Source organism: Osmia bicornis, chromosome 8 (genome assembly GCF_907164935.1).
Source record: "Osmia bicornis bicornis chromosome 8, iOsmBic2.1, whole genome shotgun sequence".
Taxonomy (NCBI): domain Eukaryota; kingdom Metazoa; phylum Arthropoda; class Insecta; order Hymenoptera; family Megachilidae; genus Osmia; species Osmia bicornis.
The window spans coordinates 7,284,289-7,310,210 of record NC_060223.1 but is presented as its reverse complement, the minus strand read 5'-3'; the positions used below and the strand labels follow the sequence as shown (position 1 = coordinate 7,310,210).

At 33.3% G+C, this 25,922-nt stretch overlaps 3 protein-coding genes across 8 annotated transcripts; 1 reads left to right on the top strand and 2 right to left on the bottom strand.

Moving 5' to 3' along the window:
* Positions 1–1,682: 1,682 nt before the first annotated feature.
* LOC114876865 (DENN domain-containing protein 5B) lies at positions 1,683–20,483 on the bottom strand. Of its 4 annotated transcripts, none has more exons than XM_029188748.2 (21): positions 20,189–20,483; positions 11,219–11,328; positions 10,662–10,882; positions 10,105–10,299; positions 9,340–9,811; positions 8,986–9,122; positions 8,718–8,905; positions 8,457–8,635; positions 8,170–8,381; positions 7,882–8,088; positions 7,766–7,774; positions 7,428–7,602; positions 7,097–7,361; positions 6,973–7,008; positions 5,645–5,903; positions 5,308–5,575; positions 4,894–5,206; positions 4,642–4,818; positions 4,357–4,567; positions 4,072–4,288; positions 1,683–3,982 (listed from the first exon to the last, which is right to left on the bottom strand). In XM_029188748.2, the coding sequence occupies exons 1-20, from the start codon at positions 20,304–20,306 to the stop codon at positions 4,099–4,101; spliced, it is 3,942 nt and encodes a 1,313-aa protein (XP_029044581.1). In that variant the 5' UTR covers positions 20,307–20,483; the 3' UTR covers positions 1,683–3,982; positions 4,072–4,098. The 4 variants fall into 4 exon arrangements, with proteins under 4 accessions (XP_029044581.1, XP_029044578.1, XP_029044582.1 ...); XM_029188745.2 differs by lacking the exon at positions 6,973–7,008 and adding an exon at positions 6,359–6,466; XM_029188749.2 differs by lacking the exon at positions 6,973–7,008.
* Positions 20,484–20,521: 38 nt separating this feature from the next.
* LOC114876866 (coiled-coil domain-containing protein 22 homolog) lies at positions 20,522–23,919 on the top strand. 3 transcript variants are annotated; one of them, XM_046286624.1, is made up of 9 exons: positions 20,705–20,953; positions 21,035–21,087; positions 21,309–21,480; positions 21,567–21,867; positions 21,940–22,184; positions 22,261–22,686; positions 22,768–23,208; positions 23,297–23,467; positions 23,551–23,919. In XM_046286624.1, exons 2-8 carry the CDS (start codon positions 21,035–21,037, stop codon positions 23,414–23,416), a joined length of 1,758 nt encoding a protein of 585 aa, XP_046142580.1. In that variant the 5' UTR covers positions 20,705–20,953; the 3' UTR covers positions 23,417–23,467; positions 23,551–23,919. The 3 variants fall into 3 exon arrangements, with proteins under 3 accessions (XP_029044585.2, XP_046142580.1, XP_029044586.2); XM_029188752.2 differs by lacking the exons at positions 20,705–20,953; positions 21,035–21,087 and adding an exon at positions 20,522–20,599; XM_029188753.2 differs by lacking the exons at positions 20,705–20,953; positions 21,035–21,087 and having other exon boundaries at positions 21,400–21,485.
* On the bottom strand, positions 23,497–25,577 carry LOC114876867 (28S ribosomal protein S27, mitochondrial). The gene is made up of 2 exons (XM_029188754.2): positions 24,406–25,577; positions 23,497–24,316 (listed from the first exon to the last, which is right to left on the bottom strand). Exons 1-2 carry the CDS (start codon positions 25,462–25,464, stop codon positions 24,032–24,034), a joined length of 1,344 nt encoding a protein of 447 aa, XP_029044587.1. The 5' UTR covers positions 25,465–25,577; the 3' UTR covers positions 23,497–24,031.
* Between the last annotated feature and the right edge of the window lie 345 nt (positions 25,578–25,922).

The window sequence follows — 25,922 nt, the reverse complement described above, 5'->3', positions numbered from 1 at the left end:
AACAAAATTGTTATTAACAAACGATCGAGCTTTATAATTTATGCAAAATATTTCAATAGGCGAGCTGCGCGTACCTATGTACTGCCGGTACGGAAGGACGTTCTCAACACGTCTTACCACCTCGAGGTTCGCGAAAGGAATGAAGCGACCTTCTATTGCGACCGTTCGGGATTGCTCGACTCTGACGTCACGATACCGAAGCCAAGAAACGAACCGATTTCGTGATATTACGATTCTCAAGGAAGCACGTTATCGAATTCTCTTGTGAGAATTTAATAATGTTTAAGAAATTAACGATATAAAAGGGAAATAATTAAGATAATGCTATTTCAATCTCAATTGGCATTCGTGACAAGAGTAAAAAATTTCAGCTTACGTATTTCTGAAGACCGTGTGAAATTGATGCCGAAAAACATGAATCTTGACGTCTCTTCAACTTCTTCTTCTGTTTTCTATACTTTTGATGCTAGAAACACAATTTAATACAATATTTTAATACAATTTAATCGCAGTTATCACGAACGCGTGCACTCAAGACGAAGCGTCAAAGGGAAGCAACGTGACGAGCTAGACTTGCGCACACCGCCGATAACGACGATTCTAATTGGTCGAAATTGGGAGGAAGACGACTCTGATTGGCCGAAATGGGACGGCCAATCACAGACATTAATAGAAATAAAGAACAGCATACTTCGACACACGGGAACGAAATTTTTATATAGTATATACCAAAAAAAAATCGAATAATGTTTTTTCTAGCAACACCTATCATGGTTAAACTTGTATTTATTTGTAATTATGTATTAAATAAAGAGAAATATTACTTTGAAAACAGTATCCTATGTAGTGATTCTGCCGAGAAATGTTCGATAAAATATTATTTCTGGTATATATAGCGGCATTTATATACAATGTATTGACAAACATAATAGGAGTAAACGAAACACGAATATATCAAAGGAAATGTTGATTGAAATCAGAGAATAATGTACCCATAATTGTGAATGGGTATTTCGACTCACGAATAGATAACCTTAATTACCCGCAAAAAGCTAACTCATTTCTCAGAGTTTAAAACAATAAATTATGAAAGCAAAATAAGAAATCGTCGATATAGAGAAGAAATAATTAAGATAATACGACGTCAATTGGAATCTGAATTCGAAGCAAGAGTAAAAAATTTCACCTTACACATTTCTGAAGACCATGTGCAATTGATGTCAAGAAACATGAATCTTGACTTCTCTTCACCTTTTTCTTCTGTTTTTTTGTACTTTTGATGTCAGGAATACAATTTAATGTAATATTTTAATACAATTTATTCTCACTTTCTACCAACGCGTGCACTCAGGACGAAGCGTCGAAGGGAAGTGACGTATGAGTTAGACTTGCGCACATCGTCAAAATTCAAATCGTAGAAATAACTACCATTGGTTAAAATTAAAAATTGCGTAGTTCCAAATTTTAATTCTAAAATAAACGTTTAAATAACCCATCTTCTTTTATACTTTTGTTATTTGTAATTAACTAATGAATAAAGAGAAATATTAATTTAATATGTATACACTAGTATAGAATTCCAGGGTTCTTGTAGTTGCTAATTTAGATTAGATTTTATGATAATTAATAATTCAAATTTATATTATTTTGTTTCTAGATCAGTTTTAATATTAACAAAATCATTCTATTTTGACAATCCTTTATTCTACTGTACAATATTACAGTATTTTGTTTTACAATTTGTATATATACAATTATATTATACGACAGTCGTCTTGTAAAAGATCCTACACGTTACATCAAAGCTTTATAATTTCTCATTTATATACAAATTCGGTAGAGAATCTAATTTTCATAATGAGGAACAACCGAACATGGATCGTGATCAGATGGACATGATTTTAATTGAAATTTACATATAAATTATTTGTTTGAGTATTATGAATCGAAACATGTGTTGACTTCATGTAAAAGTGACGTTACAGAACTATTGACAAAGTAAAAAACAATTGTTAAAATCAAAGATTTGTTCTAACTACAGAAGAATAAATCTTAATTTAAAAGAAATTGGAATAATGATCCATGATATTTATAAAAATATTTTTATCTTATTATTTTTCATAGAATGAATGAAACGAGATTTGTACAGCAATGACTTTGGAATGTACTTTAAGAGAAATGAACATATAACGTGACTTGAACATGACGACATAAAGCACAATTAAAATATAATAAAAATGAAGTAAAATAAATTGTTACGCATTATTCTTCAGTCTAAAACGATCACAATACACGTTTTTTGGCTACCTAAAATAACATTCGTCAATTATTGTTAAAACAACAAAATATACAGGAACCCCTATAAAAGCTAAATAAAATACATATCTCCACCTATCCATAGAAAATTTCAGAATGATCAGACCAGATCATTATGCGAGTATTCTTCATTATCTTAATATTTTGTTAACAATATATAGTAACATGGTTATTTAACAGATGAAATTTTAACATAAATGCCAGATTGTTTATAAAGTAACTTATTATACATCAACAAATTTTACTCGTTTCCTGTATTTTAATTCCTCTTTCATATATTAACACATTGTTTTTCATTCAATTTGTACCTGAGCATACATAACAAATGATAAAGAACAAAAGAATTATTTTCAATTAATAGATAGTATTTGAAATTAAAATTGTAATCTTATGTTAATGGATTTAGATGCAAGGCGATGCTATGAACTGTTATATTTGGCCACACAGATGCGAAAGGCTCGCAATGAAATTAATACGACTGACATACGACTTAATAATGTGATAGAACGATTTTTTATCTATGAGTTGTGAACGTCCGTGGAACACTAGCAGTAAAATTGTACTCTGAAAGCTATTTCTTCGAAACATTATTAGTATTAATCGGTCTAATCCAGTTATCAAGTACATTAAAATCTTAAAGAGCAATCAGTACCGATGCTGTGTATTCTGCATGTTAAAAACGAACTGCCACGCTTTAAAACTTTTAATAAATTAAGTCCTTTGGTCCATTTTTTCAATATATACTTAAATGTTTTTCACAACGTATTACGTCATTTTGACTTCATTACATTACACCGATTGGATCTCAAATTTTATAAAAAAAAAAAAAAAATTGCGTGCGTAAAATATTATGAAAAGTTGCAATTAACACATTTTAATTATTTGTACTTTAAGCTACGTCAATTAATAAAAATGAGAATTTCGTAACAGTTGTTTAAGAAGGAGTATTAGACGATAGTATAAGCATTTGTTGACAAGTGTGAGAAAACAACGTAGAGAAATTTATAAAAATTATGGATAGATCAATCATTAGATGCAGCATGATTTGAAAAAATTATTCAAGATTTTTATATAATAGAACGTAATTCTATTTCTCCAATTCAATTTTTTGCGAGAAAATTTGTTTTGTTATTTACTTGAAACAATAAATAATTGTTCATTGTTGCGATGTACGTTGTTTGCACACTTCATATACGTTTGTCTGCTTACGTTCAAGATTGTAGAAAAACTAAATCCTTAATAATAATGACAATATCAATAATACTAATTAGTATAACTAATAGGATCACATCTTTGGTACACGATACGTCTGTTTCAACAAACTCTTTGTTGCTTCCTAATATCTACGGCAAGATGGGCCAAATTAGATAGTTTATCTTTGCACTGAATTCTCACTGTCATAATATTCATAAGCTTTCAGAACAGGGCAAGATCTATGCTTTCATTATCACTCCATGTAATAATTCTCTGTCAAATAGTTTTGTTATCTAAAACGACTATTTTACATTTTGCATAACAGTCTTCATTTGCATTATTAAATTCTTCTTAACTTCTTAATAATAGGTTTTACAAAGTTCCTCATTTTTGTCGACATCTTAATACTTATTTCTTTTCATCCCGTACTATTTAGAATTTGGTAAATTGTGCCGCTTCGAAGAAACATATCCTGCAGAAAATGAAATCACCAATAAAATAATAAAAGAGTAAAGACTAACACTAGAATTATGAAACTCGTCATAATATAACATATCTTACCTAATCACCTGGAATGTTCATGATAAATTAACATATACTAGAAATTCCATGAGTCAAACTTTTTTCAAGAACAATGTGAAATTCGCTTAATGGTTCAAGAATTTTAATGAGGAAATTTAATAATATTGGATTCCTTAAAAAGGAAGTTTCATCGTACATATCCGCCGTAGAGCGGGCTTCACTCATGGGTCGAAGCATCAAATGAAGAAGCTGCTCTCTGAGATGTAAATTAACAATGAAACTCATAGACACTTTACTAATACATATTGCAAGTGTATATCTTACCTTGCTGCTAAGCAAATGAATAATTGAAACTTTCCATCTTTACCAAGAGTCTGACTGAACATGTTAATTTGATCAATGAGGTGACAGTAACATCTTAAAGAGGTGAATCTGTGATTGTTCGCTGTGTGAACTCGTCTATCTCGATTCATTTTTTGCGAATATTCGTCCATTTCCTCCAACAAAAAAATGTCGAAGTTCTCCTTTACACGTACTGAAAAGAAAATTTCAAATATTGCTATACAGTTTATTGAGAATAGTATTCAAGTACAATAAACGGTGACTTACAGAGGTAATCCCAAACATAAAAATTTCGCCCAAATATCCTCTGATTTTTAAACCCAAATAAAAATATTTGTTCTAAAGATGGCACGAGACCACCCTCGCCACAGAGCAACGCCGTTAAAGAGCCATCTTGACACTCTCTTCTATAGTGAAACTTCACAATTGCGTTTACAGATTCGCCTGTAAAAATAACAATACCTTTTAAACTTTATGTTCAATTACATAAGATACCAAAGATATTCCAGTAATATTTACCCAACATATGTTGAAGTTCAACTGGAGATAATATGGGTCGCCTAGGTATACTAGGTGACCTACATCTTGGTGGTGTCGAACACGTCTCAACCAATTCTTCGCTATCAATACAACGGGGCACAAGAGCACCTACTAATAATCTCTCGGTAGAACCATCATCGATGCCTCTACCAAGCCATCTGCCACATGGAAATTTGAACGTATGCCCTGTCACTTCATTTCTCACTACAACATGTTCTACCATCCACTTAGGTGAAAGACCTGTATTGTCATGACCTATACGTAACGTAGAAATTACCCCCAAATTTTTGTGCTAAAATAACAATTGTAAAATTATAGAAAAACTATTAGACAATGATTACTTTTCTAACCGAACGTTTAACATTGGAAAATATTTCAAGATTAAGAACTTACATGAAACACAAATTCCAATGCTCCCTTAGGAATCGGGACGGGATTTGTTTCACATAGAGTGCCTGATATAGCGATCCAACTATTTGCTGAAGTGGTAGCTGCACTCGCTTTTCGACTAGGAAATATGACCACCCTGTACGGCAGTTTTGTGGTCGGATAATTATTAGTGAAACAGAAATAATCAACAGCATTTAACGTCAGAAGATGGTAAAGGAATTGTTCCTTTTCTTCTTCGCAACGCAAGAATGCAGAGCGCTTGTATTGACTCCTAAAAGATATTTTTAAAAGTCAGAATAGTTTAATAAAATGTACAATTTATTAGAAGCTGATGATATACCTCAGCAACCTAGTATGTGATAAGAGAGTTTTCAAATGACGAGAAAGGAGTTTCTTCTCAAGTGCCAATCGAACCCAAGCTCTGGCATATCCAATATGGGTTTTGATATCGGTCATGGCTTGCACGTTTCGAATATCAAAAAGCAAAGAGTCGGGTAAAGGCCTAAGATGTTCAGGACCGATCTTTCTATCTCCAGGAGATTTATGTTTATCTGTTCCTCGCGTAGGCGAGTCAATTTCCAATGCCAAATTTGGTAGATCTATTATTACCCAGAAAAAAAAATCAAATTAGATAGAAAATTTGCCATTAGAAAGATCAATGTTTGTTTTCCACACTGCTAGAAAAAAATCTTTCTAAAAGTGCATGCAGGACAAAGTAATGCCATGCTTCGGACAAAGACATAATTCGTGCACTTTGCAAACATATCACAAAGTACTTACACTCTTTTTCTATGATTCATAGTCACATCACACATGCAAATTATACAAACTTCATACTAGTATGATGAATATAATCAATGATATTTATTACAAAAAAGAAAATCATTTCTACGACTATAACTTCAATTTAAATAGACATATAGATAAATGTGTTTTTAATATCAAAACTCATGCGGTTTACTAATGTCTATAATAAAAATTATTAAAATGAATTGTTAGAATCAAAGCTAATGAATTGTTTCTCTTTTTGTGGCAAGCCAACAATAAGGCTTACCATTAAAATTCTCCTTGATATAAGAAGCAATTTCAAAAATATTTTTGCCCTTTAAGGTGGAAATTAAACGGTCCGATAATCCAAAAAAAGTATTCGAGGATTTCTTGGCTATTCGTAACAAGAAAATGAAATTCAAATAAAAATCAACTGAAAAAGAAACGCTACTTTGCATTTAACAAAATGCTACAACTCAAAAAGTAATATCAAGTATAAAACTATAACTTTATGAAAAAATAAAAATGTTAATTTTAAGTAAGAATAATTGTTTAATTGAAAAATTAACTTTTCGAGTTATAACATGACTATGAACAGAAAATAACAGAATAAATTAATGCAAATAAATGTAATGGCAATTTGATTTGTACAAAATAAATTTTTGTACCAAGTATGCACTGTATTTATAAACAATACAAATGTATAATATAAATGTTTCTCTAAAGCAGCGGCACCTACTTGTTAAAATATGATGCAGTTCAGCGATAAACATGTAGAGTGATTAAATAATGATTTATCAATAATGTGTCACTTACAACTAATAACAGTGCAGAGTATCTACGTATCAGAAACTAATCTCTACTTTTAACAGTTTATTTGAAATAAAATAAGACACGTACAATCGAGACGTTTCCGCATCACGCACCACGCTAACGCTGCATTTCCAAATATCATGAAATTCAGTAATTTTTGTGTTCTCGAAAATGATATGACATCAAAAATAAACGATGAATTTCAACTTACCAGGAGAAAGAAAATTAGGATCTATGGGTTTGTTAGGATCGTTACATTCTTCCAATGCTTGATACATGGTAAGGTGCGACCAAAGGGCGCTTTTTCCTTGCTTATTTTGTAATCCATGGCTCCAAACTCGTTCCAAAAGATCACAGAGACTGGCGACTAATGTATTTTCTTCCACATCGGACAATGATTCTCCACCATGACCCAATGCAACAGCTTCAGAACCCATTTTTTCAACCAACATTCTTTTTGTTTTTGACTTGCAATCCTTTAAACGAAAAAAACCATATGTTTAATATAAAGTTAATTGTAATATTTTATTTCCTCATTGTACCTTGAGCAATTTTTCAACAAACGTCCAATTAGCTTGAGCTATCAAGGCTGGACTCATGTCTGCAGAGAGCTTGGTTTGTGGTCGAGGCGATTGAGTTTCTTGAGGTGCTGTTGTTTTACCGTTCGACTCCATAGATTTCATTTTATACTTCCATTGAGTCTGTCCTCTTCGACTACTGTTGCGTGCAAAAGGTTAATTAGAATCAGATAAAAAACAAGCTAATAAAAATTGTAAGGCAATAATTAATTAAGAAAGCAGAGTTGTAAGCTTTATTTCAAAGAATCTTCTAAAGCACAAAAAAACATATTTGCTCAAACTTATTTAATGTAATTTCTTACCGAAGTATACTATAAGTGAAGCAGGAAACAGAACAATAAATGTTAGTATCTTTCAATTCAGTTATATGAAAAAGTCTGTTTCATGAGTGTTAGTATTTCTCCACTTAATTATATACCTTTGAGCCGGTTCCTTGTTTAAAGCAACGTTGTCTAATAAAGGGAAACTTCTAAAATATGCCGCTCTATGAGGAAGAATCTCAGTGGGTGGATTTGTTTCAAAATCCACGTTCGTTAATCTTTGCTCCAACACTTTTTGCGATTCATCTATGCTTGTACAGGGCTCGTAACGCGTTGAACGTACAATACCCTCGCCAACCTTTTTTCTATAATCAATTAAAATAATTAACGAGTGAAATAGTGGAAAGATATTATTATGTAACATATTGTATTTCTCTGTACTTTACCTTAAGAAAGAAATTCTTTGATCGAAAACCCGTATATTGAAGTCTAACTCGCTCCACGTTGACATAACTTTACTGTCGACCAGAGAAGCAAACATTTGCGTCTCTAGGAACCTCGATAAAAATGGCAAATGTTGCGTCGGTTGATCGGATAAAAATGTAGCTTTATCAAAAACATGCATGCTGTCCCTATTATTCAACCACTCGTTTTTGTCCTACAGAACACAATAGGTCTTCTTTTAAATGCAGTTTCATAACAACAACTAAATTACATTAATACTGTATCGCACCTGGCTTGGTTGAATAACGAAATGTTCATAGCTAGAAAAGATCTGTACAAAACGATTCAAAAAAATTTCTCTAATCGCATTATTAAATATAAGCATCTCCCGATACTCTTCTTGAGGCGTGAGTATTCGTTCCTTAACATAATTATCTTCAACTGATTCAATATCCTCTACGTTTACCCCTATGAAACGGTATTTCTATTATAATTGTTACATATAAGTGAGAGAAATTTGATTTGATACTTTTGTTAATCGTATGTGTACCTGTCCTTTTAACGACATCTACTCTCCTCTGCAAAGTGTCCGATTGCTGAGGCGGTTCCGGTCGATCCCAATCCAATACATCGTGTAACGAGTGTTTTCTACGAGGAAGGTGGAATCCAGAACCAGGAAGCGTCAAACTACTAGTCATGATGTCGCCGTTATAATGATTTATGACCATATTATCAGTCCTGGAATACATCTTAAGTTAAAAAGAAACAGGTACACGAAATAAAGAAGAAAGAACGAAGAAAATAGTACTCGAACTTACTTTCCTGTAAGTGGTACTTTGTACTTGTTTAAGAGAGCTCTAATCTCAGCAATGAATTGCATTTTATGAGGAAACACGGGTAATTCTTCTGGAAATTGACTACTTTGCTTATCTATATCTACATAACAAAGATTTGCCTGCAATTAAAGAATACTTCATATAGAATATAATATCAGAATATTACCTAAACAGCGAGAGAAGATCAAAGTAATCTATTCACTTTTCAAAACTTCAATTTCACTTTCTAATTCTAATCCAGCCGTCCAATTATTTTTAACGCTTTCTCACATAAGTATAACCATTCTCATAAAGGAAATTTGACGAGCATCGATTCGAAAGGTGGCTAACACTCACTTCGCTAGCAATGTTCAGTACACCGCCCTCGCTTTGCGCGTGCAAGCCCATTATAAATGGCACAGGCGCGTCTAAGAAATGTTGTAAACTGGCGGGTAATATCGGCACGTATACGTGTTGCCAGGAAAATGGAAACAGAAGCGCCGTTATACACTCGGACACCACCATCAGTTTATGGAAATCCGAGCTCCTAAGCAATACTTGATTCTCCAGTAAGACACACGTGAACAACTGAATGACGCAGTCAGCGCCAAGCCATGTGAACATGTCTTTCAAAGAGTAATCTAGCATCGGCAGTTCCTGAGACGGTGTTGGCTGATGTATCACCAGTTCCAATGGTGATTTAGCTGGCTCGTCGTTGGGAACGAAGAACTTTAGCGACTTTCCAAGCAACGGAACCGGTACATTATAAAGGAGACTGTATACGTAGGATTCTAAACTAAGACCAGGTCCTGGATGTCTAGGAACACATCTGAAACAAAACAAATATCAACTAATTAATGTTGATACCTAATGAAGAAGGTTTTAAAAATTTAGGATCAATAATAGAGATGGAAAAAACTTTTAAAGTCTTTCAATTTAACTTCTCAACGTTAAAAGCTAAAACCTTTTACAGCACTTTGAATATTATAGCATCCAGTTTTAGCAGCTGCTTCAGGCTGAAAGTACTGGCTATGATGGAGGTCCTTTCACATCTTCCACATTATCAAAGCGGACGACGACGGCGGCCTATCGTTAAGATGATAATCTAGAAGGTTTACTTACTTGTAGAGATTAGTGAGGAACGTTTTCGCGGCATGAAGGTAAGGCTGCTGGCATAGCAAGGATATCGATTTAGTCACTAGCAACTTGTCTTTGGTAGAATCATAGTAGCCTAACGCAGCGCTCGGTGAATGTGCTGATAACTTGAAATGCCGTGGCAACGATCGCGTGTTATGTCCATCCTGGCCTTTCCGTACCCTGAAAATGTAATCACATTAGAAACCTTCACGCAATTACACACCGTTGCTCGCTATTTTCTAATGAGCCCTAAAAATAAAATATACTCGGCTATTGACATGAAATTCTGTTTCAAGTACTCTATAAATTCCTAGTCAACTAATACTGATCTTCCTCAAAAACCACCCCTTTAGTTAAAGGATTAAGCTTTAAACTGACGGTTTCATGTGGGCTATTTTACAAAACTGTTACCGTCAGACTGTTTTACATTTTGAAATCTTCTGTTTGATACGCGGTAATATTATTCAAAGAGATAGCCTTGATACTCGTCCCTGAACCAAGAGAGTACACGGGGAGTTGAACAATGCTAGAAGACGACTCACGTTGGTGGTGTACCGTTTTGACCGCTGCTCAGTTCCGTGATATGCATCGCCTGGAGGGTTTGCATAGCCGCGCATATCTTGCGATTCCGGCACTCCTCGTAGAAAACAAGGCTGAACCCGTACGTTCTGTGCCCGTCTTCCTTCGTCAGTACGAACGAGTGGAAAGTTGGTTCTACCGAGTGTTTCTGTGTTCGGAATCTCAGGCCGCTCGGCAAGCAGAGCTGCAAAAGATTGAATATCTAATGAAGGGCTCCTTTTTTTTTTCTTTTTCATTTGTAACTGGGACGGCGTGTACACCGTTGATTGCGAACAGTATATATCGCGAGCAATTTGCTGTGCATCCATTCTTTCGCGCCTCTTAATTCTCACCTTCTGCTGATTCTGTTAAAACTTCTACTCCGCTTTCGAACTTGGAGCTCGGGTAAGCAGAGGAAACGGTGTGTTTACTCAGCGAATGAATCGAATTCTTTTTCATTTCTGAGAGCTTGTTATTGATAATTAAAAAACGAAGACTGAAGTCGAATTGAAAATTGAAAATTAAAAGAATTTTATCGTACCATGCAGACAGCGTGTTCGTCGAAAGGGTTCCATGGTACAGAATCCGGATAATGTCCCAAAACTTTACTCTTGTATGCTCGATCCAGAGGCGTACATTGCAAAGAGTCTCCTGAAACAGAAAAATAATATTTATACGATTTTCTTAAAATCTTGCGAAAAGGGACCACCTCCAAAATAATCCTAATTAACCGAATGCATCCCCATCAGAATCTCCGAGTAAAAACAACAGTTTTCTAAGGAAAGATAATTAGTCCCAGTTCCTCGAGGTAGATTCAAGTCGGTCAAACGTTTCAAGGGAACAAGCACACGAGCGGAAAAAAGAAACAATCCGCGTTTAAAGGGGAACGTGTTCCAGTAACAGGGTCGCGAGAATTCATTCCAGTTTGCGCATTGTTCTTAGGCTAAGCGCATCTAGCGAGGCTGCAACTTTTAACGCGCATAGACAAAAAGAGAGCAAAAGAAAACAAAGAAGAGAAGCTTCTGTTCTTTTTCTGGAAAAAAAAATTAAAATCTCTCCAACGGCAACGTCGGCAAGTTGTTATTGAACGTGGTACATATCCCAGAGCAGCTCGACCTGAATGAGACTGTTGAAGTCTTGGCAAGGTTCCAGCTACCTTAGTGTACGACGGACACAACAGCACCCTTGTACGGGGTTAATCGTTCATGATCGAACCGCTATGCCACCCAACGAGCCTCTGTAATGTATACGATGTGGCCTCGACCACTGAGAATGATTACACGTGGAAATAATTAGATACGGATACAAACTTCGGGTATATCACCATCCAAAAGTTTTAATTACACCTAAGATATTTTCATTCTACACTTGATTTAATTATTCGAGAGGATGAAACTGTAAATCGTATAAATATTAAATTTGTTAAATTGCTTGGTATAAATACAACTTCAAAACCTCTTTACTAAAAGCACTACGAATTTTCACTCGCTCTTTGATCCAAAGTGAGAAATATTTAGCCACAGCTTAAATGGAACTCGAGATCAAAGAGGCATCCTTTTGGAAAAAAGCACAAACCGTGTATTCTAGCAGAATTTGGAAAGCTTACTAGAAAAAAGAGGGAAAAAACGTGAAAGAGTTGAAGTACAAGTGCTCTGCAGTCTGAGTGACTTGTAGAGGTTGCAGAAAGTGCTCCACTCGTTTTTAAAGTGGCTGCAGATATTGTTGTTTTAAAATCAATTGTTTGCAGAATTTTTTAAAAATTTTCTGAACTAGAAAATATGACAAGGAATTTAACAAGCGATCTTGAAAATCTGTTGCAACTCCGCAAAATAAAAGTCAACCACGGGGGTGCGGAAAACGTTTGCGTAATTCTTCCGATCCAGACGGTTTTTTTCCCTCGAAGAAGAAATATACGTGTTATCGTTGCATCTTCTGTTCCACGTCGAAATATTGCACGTTCGTTCGAGCACTTTTGGCATCTTTCCCTACCGAAATTACTCGAGGGTTCCTGGACTAGCCATGACAGTTATCATTGGCGATGCAACGCTGTAAAAACCTTTATTTCTTTTAGGCTGAATCGAAGGAAGGTTACGTGACGAGGGTTTCGTTCCTCTTCATCCCCTTCCAAGGAAACAGCCGGCTCTTTTTCGGCCACAATTTCGACCGATTGTCCTGGGAAGAGGTTCCGGATGAGTTCTCATTCCCTTCTTCTATTGTGCATTCTACTTCTTTTTTCGTTTTTCTAACTTGTCATTCATCTTGAATAAAGTATAACCAGCTGGAATTATAGTCGATAGTCCAGATTGATTTTTGGGACCAAGTTTTATCATATTAATTGTTCATGAATTAGAATTCTTAAATTTACCACTTCACTGGCTATTATAGTCAGTCGAATTCGAAGTAATTAGTCGGTCACAATTACTGTACTCTGTTCAAAGAACCAGCTGGAGATTAAGTTCCCTCGGTGACTTTAATTACCGCTATCAACTGCTCTACGAGCTAATCTCCGTTTGGAAATTCCGTGAACGAAGTAACAACGATAATCTAATAGACCGTGCAATTTGGCAATCACCGAATGTCGTTCGAATATGTGCAATAAATACGCCTCTGGCTATATGAATTTTCAATTAGTTTAATAATTATAGAAATAGTCACAAATTGAATTCTAAGGTTCTACTTTTTATCGAGATTGAAGAGGTGTTATATTATTGCACCATCGGTAAGATTGCAGTTAATAAATTTCTAGATGGGAGAAAGCACCTACGCGTTTCCTATACCGCAAATTATGCACTTCTGTCGTCAGTGAACTTAACTGACCGGAGAAAATTGTATGGTGATTGCTTAGTTAAACGATGGGTGCTGCCTGTGTCCTCGACTTGAACGAAATCTATCGTTTCCTTTGATTGTGGCCAATAAAATTTTCCAGGCAGGCCAGGCAATTTAAACAAAATTCATTGGAAGTTGAAAATTAAAATTAGGAAGACAGAGTAAAAAAAAAAGAATAGAAGGAGGTAGAAGTAAAGAAGATAGATTACACAAAATTAAATTTCAGAAAATAGAATCAAAGAAGTTAAAACAAAAGTATGTAGGTAGTATTGAAAGACATTATTTCAGGTAGAACTTCTAAAGTTTAACCTACTTTTTTTAATCATTACTATAACTTTACAACTCTTTCATTTTTACCTCTCTTATCATCCATACTGGTAGTCTATCGATTTATAGACGTTTTTAAGCACTACTTCATGCGTACTGCAGTAGATAATTAGAGGCCCTCGTGTTTGAAACGAAAAGCAGATATCTGACTTTAGAGAAAGACTCCTATATCATTAATGAGAAAGATAGAATATTGAGGATACCAAATATAGTGTAAAATCTGTATTTCGTATTTCATTTAACAGGACATACAGTTGAACTAATTTCATAACGATTTGCGTTAACGAAAATGAGTAAGGTGTTGAAAGTTAGTCTGAGCAGGCCAAAAAATGTGGGATACTATTTGTGAACAGAATATTTATAATTAAATAAGGAAAGGTGAAGAAATTTCGCTCGAGTTTCTAGCACAATCGTCACGGATGAAGTCATGTAACTTAATTATTGTCGAGGTAAAGATTACTCGAAATAATGCTCTTGCTTTCACCTTCGACTTTAACCTCAGTCAAGTTAACAGAATATCACTAAAACGAAGTTTCCCAATTAAAAATATTCCCTTTGTTATATTTGTGAGAAATAAAAAAATAAATAAATTGTTTCAACTTGAAAAAAAAAAACTGTGATACGTCAACAATAATTACCTACAATTTATACTTTTATGTCAGCAGGTTGTGACATATGTTAAAACCCATTATTTTTAATATCATAATTGCTGATAATGATGCAACTCGATTAACCAGTTTTTTTACTTTGTACTATCTGTGTCAGCAAAGGTGAGATTCAAAGTGAAAAAACGAAGCTTCTGTTAGGATCACGTTCAAGATGGATCAGCAAGGATAAGAGTCAGGAAGAAAAGAAGATTATAACGGAAGAGGGTAACGAAAAACGAGCATTAAACGTTAGATGTGCCCCTATACTACAGAAAGTATTGATTCGAGGGTACGTTACACGCGTGGGAGACACTGTATAACAAGTATTTTCTAAGAAGTGACAAGTATAGTGTTTTGTGAAATTTTATATAATGGGAGTAGAAAAAGATTATTTATTTGCTTAGAATAATAAAATATAATTTTGCTATATTTTACAGAGAATTTTTCAAAATATTTGCAATGATATTTCATCGAAAAATAAAAACAGAAAATTTTTCTTTTGCCTATCAAATGTTTTCTTCTTGTATGCATAGACACATTTCTTTAAATTTATTATTACAACCAATCAATCATATCATTGATGCATACATTTGCATTGTCCGGTTGCACCAAATTGCACTCTATCCTTTTGTATTTACTCAACACTTTCTCATCGAATGTACCAGCGCCTCTGTGACAATCGATAAACCAATAGAAAGAGTTAATCCGTTTTTCATCGATATCCTCTTTTTTTTTCAAACTTCAGCGTTGCTAAAAATATATTTCGAAGTGGAACACGGTTCGTACTAATTCTACCAGAAATATATCTATTTTTCTGTAAATCAGAAAGAAAGTCCTGTTGAGTAGAGAATTATTACGAGAACCCTAGTATCAGTAGAATGTCTAATTACCATAGAAGTGTGTATGCGGTGTATTTCATTCCCTTTCGTCGAACTACTCCACCCTACTCGGTCTACGAAAGGGTTGCATTGCCACGCGAGGTTTGTATGGTTTGTAAGTTTGTGTCACGATTGAGTCAGGCTCCACTATTCAAGGGTTAATTATAGTTTGAAACTATAAACAAAATTTGTTATGAATATTAAATAATGATTTCACTGAAATATGAAACAGCATGTGATACACAGTTGAACTTGTGTTTGTTTTATCAGCTGTTGTGGTGTGATAAGAAAAATATACAAGCCTATTAAGAAGAGTGTAAGATACATATTGAAAGAGTTTCTTTACCGTATCATGTGTGTCTCCTTGAGAAGAAATATTTTATTCTTGAGATATTTTCTCGTGTCACGAAAAACCAGGAAGATATTTTAAGCTTTCCTACAGAATGACTCAGTCCCTGCAATGGCGTATTAAAGCAAAAGTATTATATAGTACTACGTCGATATTTCATATTAACACTTCAACACGTTCGTATCTTATTTGAATATTAAAATGATATTTCAAAAACATAGTAACATTTTTCTTCGACAATTTAACATAATTTTAATAAATCTGATTCACATTAATTTTCATAAATGAATAAAGAAAGCGTTAACAAATAGACACTAGGTTTATGAATATAACATTCTTGATAATTAAAATACAATATTATTTACATAAAAATTTTCATAAATAAATAATGAAAGTGTTGGAAAACTTCAAGGTATCCTGTCTATGAATATAATGGTACTAAATCTGGCTAATTTAGAAGTACATAGAAACATTTTAGAATAATGTAGCAATCATTGCATGTGTAGCTCATATGCGGACCACACCAGTCTTGGTTCTATAACTATACTTCCGCCCTTTAAATGCGTACTTAAGTGACAGGGACCCCCTTTGTGCACAAATGACCCTGTGAACGATGACGTCATCCACAGTGGCAAGAAGGGAGAAGGAAGCATTTGAAAAATACAAATGATACATATATGTACTTTTTGTGGTGTGTTAACTGCTGGTATGATAAGCGATTAAGATGACCCCTGACGATCTTTCTTCGTGATATATCGATGACTGCTTCATCAAAAATATTTATGCTGATAAATAAACACAGTGTTATTTTTTAAAAATATTTACGAAATACTATAAATACTAAATAAAAAATATTAAACACTGTATTTAATAAATATATATGACTTTAGTTGTACAAGTTTTTGAAAGTTTCAAGCAGACCGAATTATTACAGTCGAACAGTTACACCGAGAACAAGTGGTTTCTCGTTGAATTAAAGTGCAACGGGGGCTGTTGCATTTTCATGCGACTGCACTTATTTCGTATTATACGGTGCGTTCATTGAATTATGCTCCGTTTGAAAACGTATACGTTTTGCCAAGCTCACTGACACGAAATGAAGAAATATTTCTACGAACAATTAACGGGAAATTAAACGGCGATGCTTGAAACTGTATCCTTACCTTATTAAGTAACTTGAATTTATCTGAGCAATTATAATATTATTACCTTGTATATTTTACAGATTCTCAACAATTTATATTAAGAAATGTACGTGCAATTAATAGGTAAAATGGTAGTATACTTTCTCCTGAATTTATTATCTTTCTTGTTTCTAAATGTGATTCCCATTTTAATTGCATCAAGTAATTATCGCAGTATTTGTAATTTAACTTTCCAGTGGTAACACTGTAAAAAAAAAACGTCGATCAAACGATCTCTTTGATAATTAGAAAATGAAGGAAAAACATTGTTTTCCAGTCGAAGAAAAGTGTAGTCCAGAAATTAATAATTCTACTGCAAGAAGGATTACGGTACTTGCAAAATGAAAGATAGATCGATTTAAATTGATTTAATATGACAAATTTTTAAATACATATAACTGCGAAAAATCACTTTTCAGACTTTCACTGTAGGTCTAGTCAGACACGTATAATAGCTTAAGTTTGCATGCGACTGGATCGATCGAATCAACTGACTCTACCAAACATTAAATTGACGAATGGGCGAGCCTGAACACAGTAGACTGCTTCTATTGAAAGGTTTGAGGGCCTTTCATACCGGAAGCCGTAGAAAATAAGTGTAAATGTAGGAATAAAATATTAACAGATAAGCTCTGTGATCATAAATGTAATCAATCTCAGGTTTATTTCAAGTACATATCTCTAAGTAATATCCATTTGCTTTCTGATATATCAAATTAAGATTACATATTTCAAGCAATATCTTATCATGAATAATCTACCTCTTTAACAATAAAATTGATATTCTACTACGCAAGGTATCAATAAATCGATATAAATAGCATTTCCAGTATATCAAATTTAGAAATATTTTATTAAACACAACAATGATTAATAATTCATTTTAAAATTCAATATGTTCTGATAATATTTAAACCTGTTTCTAATGCGACACGTGGTAGACGAGCGAATTCTGTTGGACGAAACCGCGGTGTTCTGATTAATTTCGTCACTCTCGAGAATGCACACGGTGCATTGCGCTGCATCTGTTGCAGCTGCACTCAGCATGCAGTATCTTTAGAGTTTCTCCGGTTTCTTTGTTGCGCCGCGCTTTACCCGAGAACATCCTTTTTCAGAGAAACTCGAGAAAAGCCATCTAGTTTTCGTTTTTCTTGCCCTCGTTTTTCTTTTGTACTTTTTCTACGATCATCGCCACGAAAAGCGTACCTTTTCCCTTTTTTTTCTTTCTTCTCTCAAAAACGTAAAATTGCTTTTTACGAGAGCGATTCTCGCTTGGTAACTTGGAAAATATTGCTGTACAATTGTTGCATATTTATAAATCAATCCATTAGAACCGACTTGAACGAATATTTTAACTTTATTTTCATAAGTCATTTTTCTTCAAATGTAAATTCTGAGAAAATTATAGAGACGCGCTATGATTAAAGATAACTGCATATAAACTTAAGTACGTTTTGCAATTGGATTTGGAAGAATATTCGTTTCACGTGACACAGCTGAACACGTCGAATGGACTAGATCAAAGGTTACAATTCAACGAATGAGGGAATTATCTCCTCTTCTTGTTGCCATTGTTCACAATTAGTATTTGTTCGTCGAGCAGAATATACGTCCTACAGCACATCAGAATTACGTTTCAATTTACAGTCCCGTGTATCTCATGGACACATATCAGTACAGATACCAATTGCTTTTATTTTTATTCTTTTTACCAAATTTTTCCAAAGCGTATACTTTGGACTACCAGCGAACAAAATATTTAAAATTTTAGATGTTTAATTAAATGAAGTTAAAATCAAACGTTATTGCAAAAGTATCGCATAATTGCGTAGAAAATGCAGGCCAGTGTAACGCTAGAAGAGTTAGTGATAAGTCATTGTGCGGTCGCGACAGTGGTGCACGCTGATGCATCGCATGCACCGTTGTGCACACGTGTTGCATTTAACAACCGTAGAAATTTGTACTGAAATAAGTGTGTCGTAACTTAATACCAGCCACTTTCATAGAGTAGTACGCGAGTTTTCAGGATTCAATTACGACGGATGCATTTGATCACCTTGAAAAACTAACAGTAGTATACTAATAAACCCGATGAACCGGAAAGCCATTTTTAGAAAAGCTAAGCATAATTGTGCAGAGTTTGGACTTGGTAATCAGTGTTCCAAAGGTCGTACGCTTCCCTTGTTACGAATTACGTAGAACGGAAATCATGATACTGAAATATATCAATCGAAAACAAATGTTTTCGCAAGATACGTAAACAAAAAAGACGAGTGACCGTCACTCGATGCTAAAAGATTTTCTGAAGTACTGCGGGCAAAAAGTAAAACGATCCTTTCGAGCCGTTCTCGGAAAACCTAGAACGAACCATAGAACCATCTTTCTTCAGGAAGATCCGTTGCTTCCTGTGCCCTCATTGTTCATCTTTCAAGAAGTTTTGCGCGGGCGTCTGCTACCAACTATCGGGAAATCAAATATTCCTTCAACTTCGTTAGACCGCTAATCGCATTATCAATTCTATTAACACCTACCGTTATTACTAACCATTGACTATCAATAACTGTATTAAAAATTTGATACGAAACATGTTTACACGCAATGTACATTGAATAATATTCTTATCTGATGAAACATAATAAAGATCCTTTATACGAGAGATTAAAAATAAACGAATGAATATATCGATTTAAGTGGCATTAAGTAATATAAAATTAAAAATACACACGGTCAACTTGATTCCTGTCGGGCGGTCAATTATTTATCAAATGCTACTTCCCTTGACATTATTTACTTATTGAACAGATTATACGATTTATTTAACAACTGTTTATATAATATACAGAAACATATCACGAATAAAGCATTCGTTCGAATTGTATTGTACTGTAGGGTAAATATACAAACGATGAATATTTCTCTTTATTGTTGCACGTAATGAAAAGAATTTCAAGGGGCATTCCAGTAAGCTGTTAAAAGATGCAGTGAGAGAAATGCACGACGGCTTAGAATATCTGTAAAAGTTATGAAAATGTATAAAGTTACTAATTAATCTTTTCAGATTTCGCAATACAAGCGTGTCACGTTGAATGTAAACAACAGTCAATGATACAATTCGCTGATCTGAGATAAATTATCTATATACCGTTGCGCAATCTACTGATTTCAAAAACTGCAACAATAGTAGAACCTTTCTATCAGGCTATAATAATCATTAAACCATTCGTAAATGATGTTGAAAATTAATTAATTGATAAACGACTTGTTTCGATGATACGTTATAGAAAGAGAAAACATATTTACCAAAATATTTGTCCGGTTCCAAACCCGAATCTTTGTCCAGTCCGCATATGACAAAATAATCCGCGAACCTTTGTGGATGTTGCTCTGGTCCGCGCATTATTCCCAGGCTCCCGTTCATCTTTCCCAGAAATAAGATCAGACACGGCTCGCCTGTGCGGTACACGAAACACCCTCACGAAAATGATTTCCACATTATGAACCTCCACGAAACTGTCATTTCATGGAAGAACGTAACAACAGCTGATGATGTTGACGCGTACCAAACGTAACGCACGACTCCGCGGAGTGCGGACCTCTCGCCGCGAATAATTGATCTTTACTGTACCAAGTGAATTTGGCTGCAAGTCGACTGGCGCATACGCTGCGCTAAGATGGCACATAAATACAAACACCTGAATCTTCTGAAAAGTTGTAAGTAAAAATAATAAATATATATTGAACTACCTATATTTTGTTTCTATACAGATGTGTTCCATTACCTTCTAAATTATTTAATGTATATGCGATATATCTATGTAAATGATTTAAATCATAATAAACTGAAACCCTTATAACCTTTGTGTGCTATTGACTTCTTTCTTTTTTAAACAATTTTTGTTCAACTTAATTTGAATAAATGTATTGTAGATGTAAGTTGAATTGTATAAGTTTTTAGATAAAAATGATTTATGGTATAAACGTGTATTTCATGTTCACGAAAATGATAATTTCTTACGCCATCTATGTAATTGTTCAGTGCACAAATATTTGTTCACTCGTAGAAAGGTTAGATTTGTGAACTTCAACATAAATTTCTAAAGATACGATAACACTAGAGAAAATTTTAGAATTTTCACATTTTTACAGATGATGGAGGAAGTTGACAATATAATTATTCATTCATTACGTCAAATAGGCTGGTAAGCTTTTAAAATTGAGTAATACTTGTTTGACATATTTGATATTTATTGACAACCGGTTTTATAAAAATAATGTGGGTGGTACTGTTATCTATATTCAATGTTATACCTTTGAATTGTAACATATTATTTTCTTTTTTATTCAATATTTATGTAATGATAATCTTCATTTCCATGCTTAATGATTAACATTAAGCATATAAATATTAACTATGTTTCAGTGACATAGAAGAAGGTATAACAAATCTCAGTGGTTTTAACACAGAATTAGTGGTAGAGGCAACAATAAAATGCTTGGATATAATAAAACCAGGTCTTGGATTATCTACTGTTTTACCTATAAATATGGCAGCCCGTTTTCGACTGGGTGCCACACTTGCTCAAGCATGTTCAGTAAGGTTTAGAACATATAAATGAATGTTTTAATTATTTATGTAACCATTATCCTACCTTTGTTGACACATAGTTTATAAATCTAGGAATTAGGATACAAAGGTGATATTGGCTATCAAACATTTTTATATAGCTCAGAAGCTGACTTAAGAAAAGTTTTTATGTTTTTGATTGAAAAACTACCAAAAGAAAGTGATAAGCCCTTAAGCGAACCAGTTAGCAACATTGCATTATTAGAAAAATCTATAGCAACAGCGATAAATCAAAGCTTATCAGCCTCTTGGTTACCACATTATTGTCATACGAAAGGATTTAGAAACAGAGGAAGAGCAAGTATTCCTTACAAATCTGTGAATTTAGAAATACCAAGAGTAGAAGATGAAGAAGGTAATATTAATTATTTCTAATAGTATTTCATAAAATATAATACCTGTCTCATAAAATTGTTGTCCATTGTAGAATATAAAGAATATTTCATACATTATCTACAGTCTGTTCCTGAACAAATCCAAAGTGCACCATCTGTTTTACCTTCTTTGATATCCTACAATGCAAGAGCTACTTGTTCATATTCAATGAATATTCTTGATCGAATAAATTGGTTGAATGAGCAGTACTGTAATAAAATCACTCAGGTTAATACATCTGGTGATGTTAAAGTTTTGAATACAGTTTCAGTAAAAAATGCAACATTACCCTCCAAGGTAAGATTCAAAAAGAAAAAATTACATTGAATAATATTTATACGATGCGATATATTGTGATTTGTCATTATTATAGGAATCTCAGGTAAAAACTAACGGTACTATCGAACCTACGCTTGCGAAACAAAAAATTCTTAAACAAGTAGACAAAGTAAAAGAGCAAGATTTAAAGGTAGAAAAAGTAAAGATTGAGTGTGAAAATTTCCGAAGCAATATAGAAGAATTACAAGACGTGATTAAAAAATTAACTACCAGTGTGAATCAAATAACTATAAATTATCAAAATGAAGAAAAAGAATTAACAATTAACGAAGAACAGAAAAAAATTAAAGCAAGAATCTATGATCTATTACAAGATGGAGAAGAAAACATTAAGAAATTAGAAGCAGCAATTGAAATTAGTACAAATAAATTAATTAATTTAAGTAATCAGTGGGAGAAACATAGAGTACCGCTAATTGAAAAATATAGGCAAGAAAGAGAAAAGCATTCGACGAAAGCTGTAAGTATTGCTATATTAGCAAAATATGACATTAAAACTATATCTAAATTCAGAATTACATATATTTTGTAATACTTTTAGAGCGCGAGTCAAAAGAAACTGGATGAAATCAAATTGTTAAAAGAAAAGAAAAAAGAACTTCAAGAAGAATGTCGCAACAAAGATCAACAATACTCGCAATTAGTAACAGAAGTTCACAAACTTCCTAAAGAAGTAAATAGATCCGCTTATACTCAACGAATTTTAGAAATAATTAATAATGTTAGGAAACAAAAAGACGAAATCAACAAAGTTTTAGCTGATACGCGAGAAATTCAAAAAGAAATCAATACCCTTACCGGCAGATTGGAAAGATCATTTACGGTTGTTGATGAATTAATATTTCGAGACGCAAGAACAAATGAAGCATCAAGAAAAGCTTACAAATTACTAGCCACACTACATTCTGATTGTAGCGAACTTGTGAGTTTAGTAGAAGAAACTGGTGCCACTATACGAGAAATAAGAGACTTGGAAGAACAGGTAAATAATATCCTTCGTTAGAAACTACTTTGACATATTTTACAAAATATCAAACCTTATTGTATGAAATACATTTTTTTTTTTTAAGATCGATTCTGAGTCTACGAAAAATGTCGGGGCAAATCTAGAGAGGATAACTGCTGATTTGAAACAAATGAAGCAAGAGACAGCAGCATTAACAGCACAACTACAGAGTAAAGCTTCGTGATCGTTATATAACATGTGATACTATAATATAAATTGTAATAACAACGACCAGGTAAAACTTTAACTGAAAACTAAAAATAATTCGTTTAAAAGTTGTTTATGAGATAAACAAAAATTCAATTTTAATCTTTATAGGACATTCCTTATAAACGAGTACGAAGACCAAATTTTATAGTCTTAAACAGTGCAGAATTTAAAGGTAAACATATTAAGACTAATTGCTAAATGTGTGCTTTGGTTCAAACTTATAAATATGAAATATGAATATGATTGAACCAAGCATATAACATAACTTCATTTAAATATTAATGCTCAAATGAAACATCATTTGTTACAGAGCCTAATAATTTTTTAGCATAATGTTTAAATGTACAATTAATTTTCGTATTTCTCAGAAATAAGCACCTACAAAGAAAGCTGTTATAAATCTACATACTAAATATTACAAAAAAAAAGTACTTTTAAGCGATTATGTACAAAATATAAAAGATATATCACACTTAACATATATTTCTTATTTCTTAGCCTCGTGTTTCTTATAAAAATGATTTATAGAAATACGATTTATTATATAGTCTGTCAATCATAAATATATTAAAAATTAATTTTTCTAATTTCAGATAGTAGGTGGTACATATTCTTCCTCGTGTTTTAAGTTTCTCAATTTTTTTGCAGCACGATGTTGTCTGAGAACCCGCTCCATTTCCTTCTTGTCAGCTGCCTCAAGCCTCTCTATTTCCAGTTCCATATCTTCTTCCTTTTCAAAGTAAGTTAACAATTTTTCACGTTCTTCTAAATCCTTCTTCATTTCATTTATATTTTGTATCCTGGCCTGTCTATTTATTTCTTCTAACTGTTTGTTTAGAACTATTTCTCTTTGCTTTTCCCATTCGGAATATTTCTGAAATATTAAGAATTGATTAATTGCATAAATAGTTAATATTTCTAACTATATTTAGTATACATTTTTAACATAATATTTTCTATTACTTTCAATTGTTCATTCATATCAATTTCAGATTGTTTATTGACTGCAGATTTAACATTATTTTCTAATACTTCAGTCATATTATCTTTACATAATTTTTTTTCTTTCAATGCATTAACTTCAGACATTAAATTCTCTAACTCATTTGGTATTTGTTCTTTGGGTATATGTGTATTATCTTTTTCTATCAATGTGAAAACCTCATCATACACAACATCTTCTTCAACTTCATCTTTCCATTGTTGTATTAATTTCAATACATCCTGATATTTTTTGTATAATATCAAACCTCTTAAATGACAGGTTCTTCCCAATGTGTTATTCATAGCTTTACCTTGAAAAGCTAATGTTTTTCCTACTAAATCCCTTGGATCTGTGAGATCAAAGTGATCATCAAAGTAAGGATTTCTAAGATATTTAACACGTACTTTAATCTCTTCTTTAGAATCATCTACTGGCTCTGGTGGTTTTTGCCAAACATCAGGATTTTCTAAATATTTATGACAAGAATATATGGATAATGCATTGGTTATAGGATTTTCAGTGTCTTCTTGGAGCATGGGTAAAACAGCAATCTTAGCTGCATTAGCATAATCCTTCTTCTTTAGATATGTATCCATAAGAACATTATAACAGAGAGAATCAGGGAAAATACCATAATTGAGTCTGTCATGTAAGATATTTACAAGGTCTGTAGTGCAATCATGATTTAACAAAAATCTTATGACTGCATGGTGTGTTGATTCTAAAATATTTGTTGCTTCTGCACTTAACCTTAAGTGATGAAGTGTGTAAAGCAGTTCCTCGCTCTGATGTTTGTCCGCGACGGTATTCGCAAATATATCAATGTCAACTGCGCTAACTTTTCCTTTACTACTAAAGTTTTGGTCTAAAGTTAGAAACAACTGTTGTGGGTTAACTTTTTTCAATAATGGAAATTCTAACCGAGCTTTCCATGCTTCTTCACACCGGTATGCTTCAGATAGAAATGATCGTTTTTGTATCACTGTTTTGCAAACCGTATAGTACACCTTTGTACCAGAATTGAATAGTTTGAACATCTTTAATTCTATTTTTTCTCATTAGTTTTTAATTTAGCAACATACACCCTAGATTGGGTGGTGAATATGTGACTATTCAGAGCACAATTGATATGGCGATCTCTGTCTCAGCTGTTTATTGTCGGAAACAGCGGAAACTATTTACCGATTTATTTCCGCCACTTTTTAATAGATGGTGTCAGTATTCTTTGTTTCGGAAAATCGATCGGCAAGCTGCTGAGTAGTTTGCGCCGTTTTTGTATAGATGCTGCTGGGGTAGAATTTAAAAAATGTTTAATTTACGGCGGTCTTTTCTAAATATTTATCAGAAAATAGTTTTTAGGAAACGATACCGAGCTAAACGCTACGATTCGGGAAAAATATGTTTTTAATTTTCAAAATCGATTACTTTTCAATTTTTTTTCAAAACGTTTTGTTTGCCTTATTTTTGAAGGAAGTAATTTATTAAGCAGGGAAAT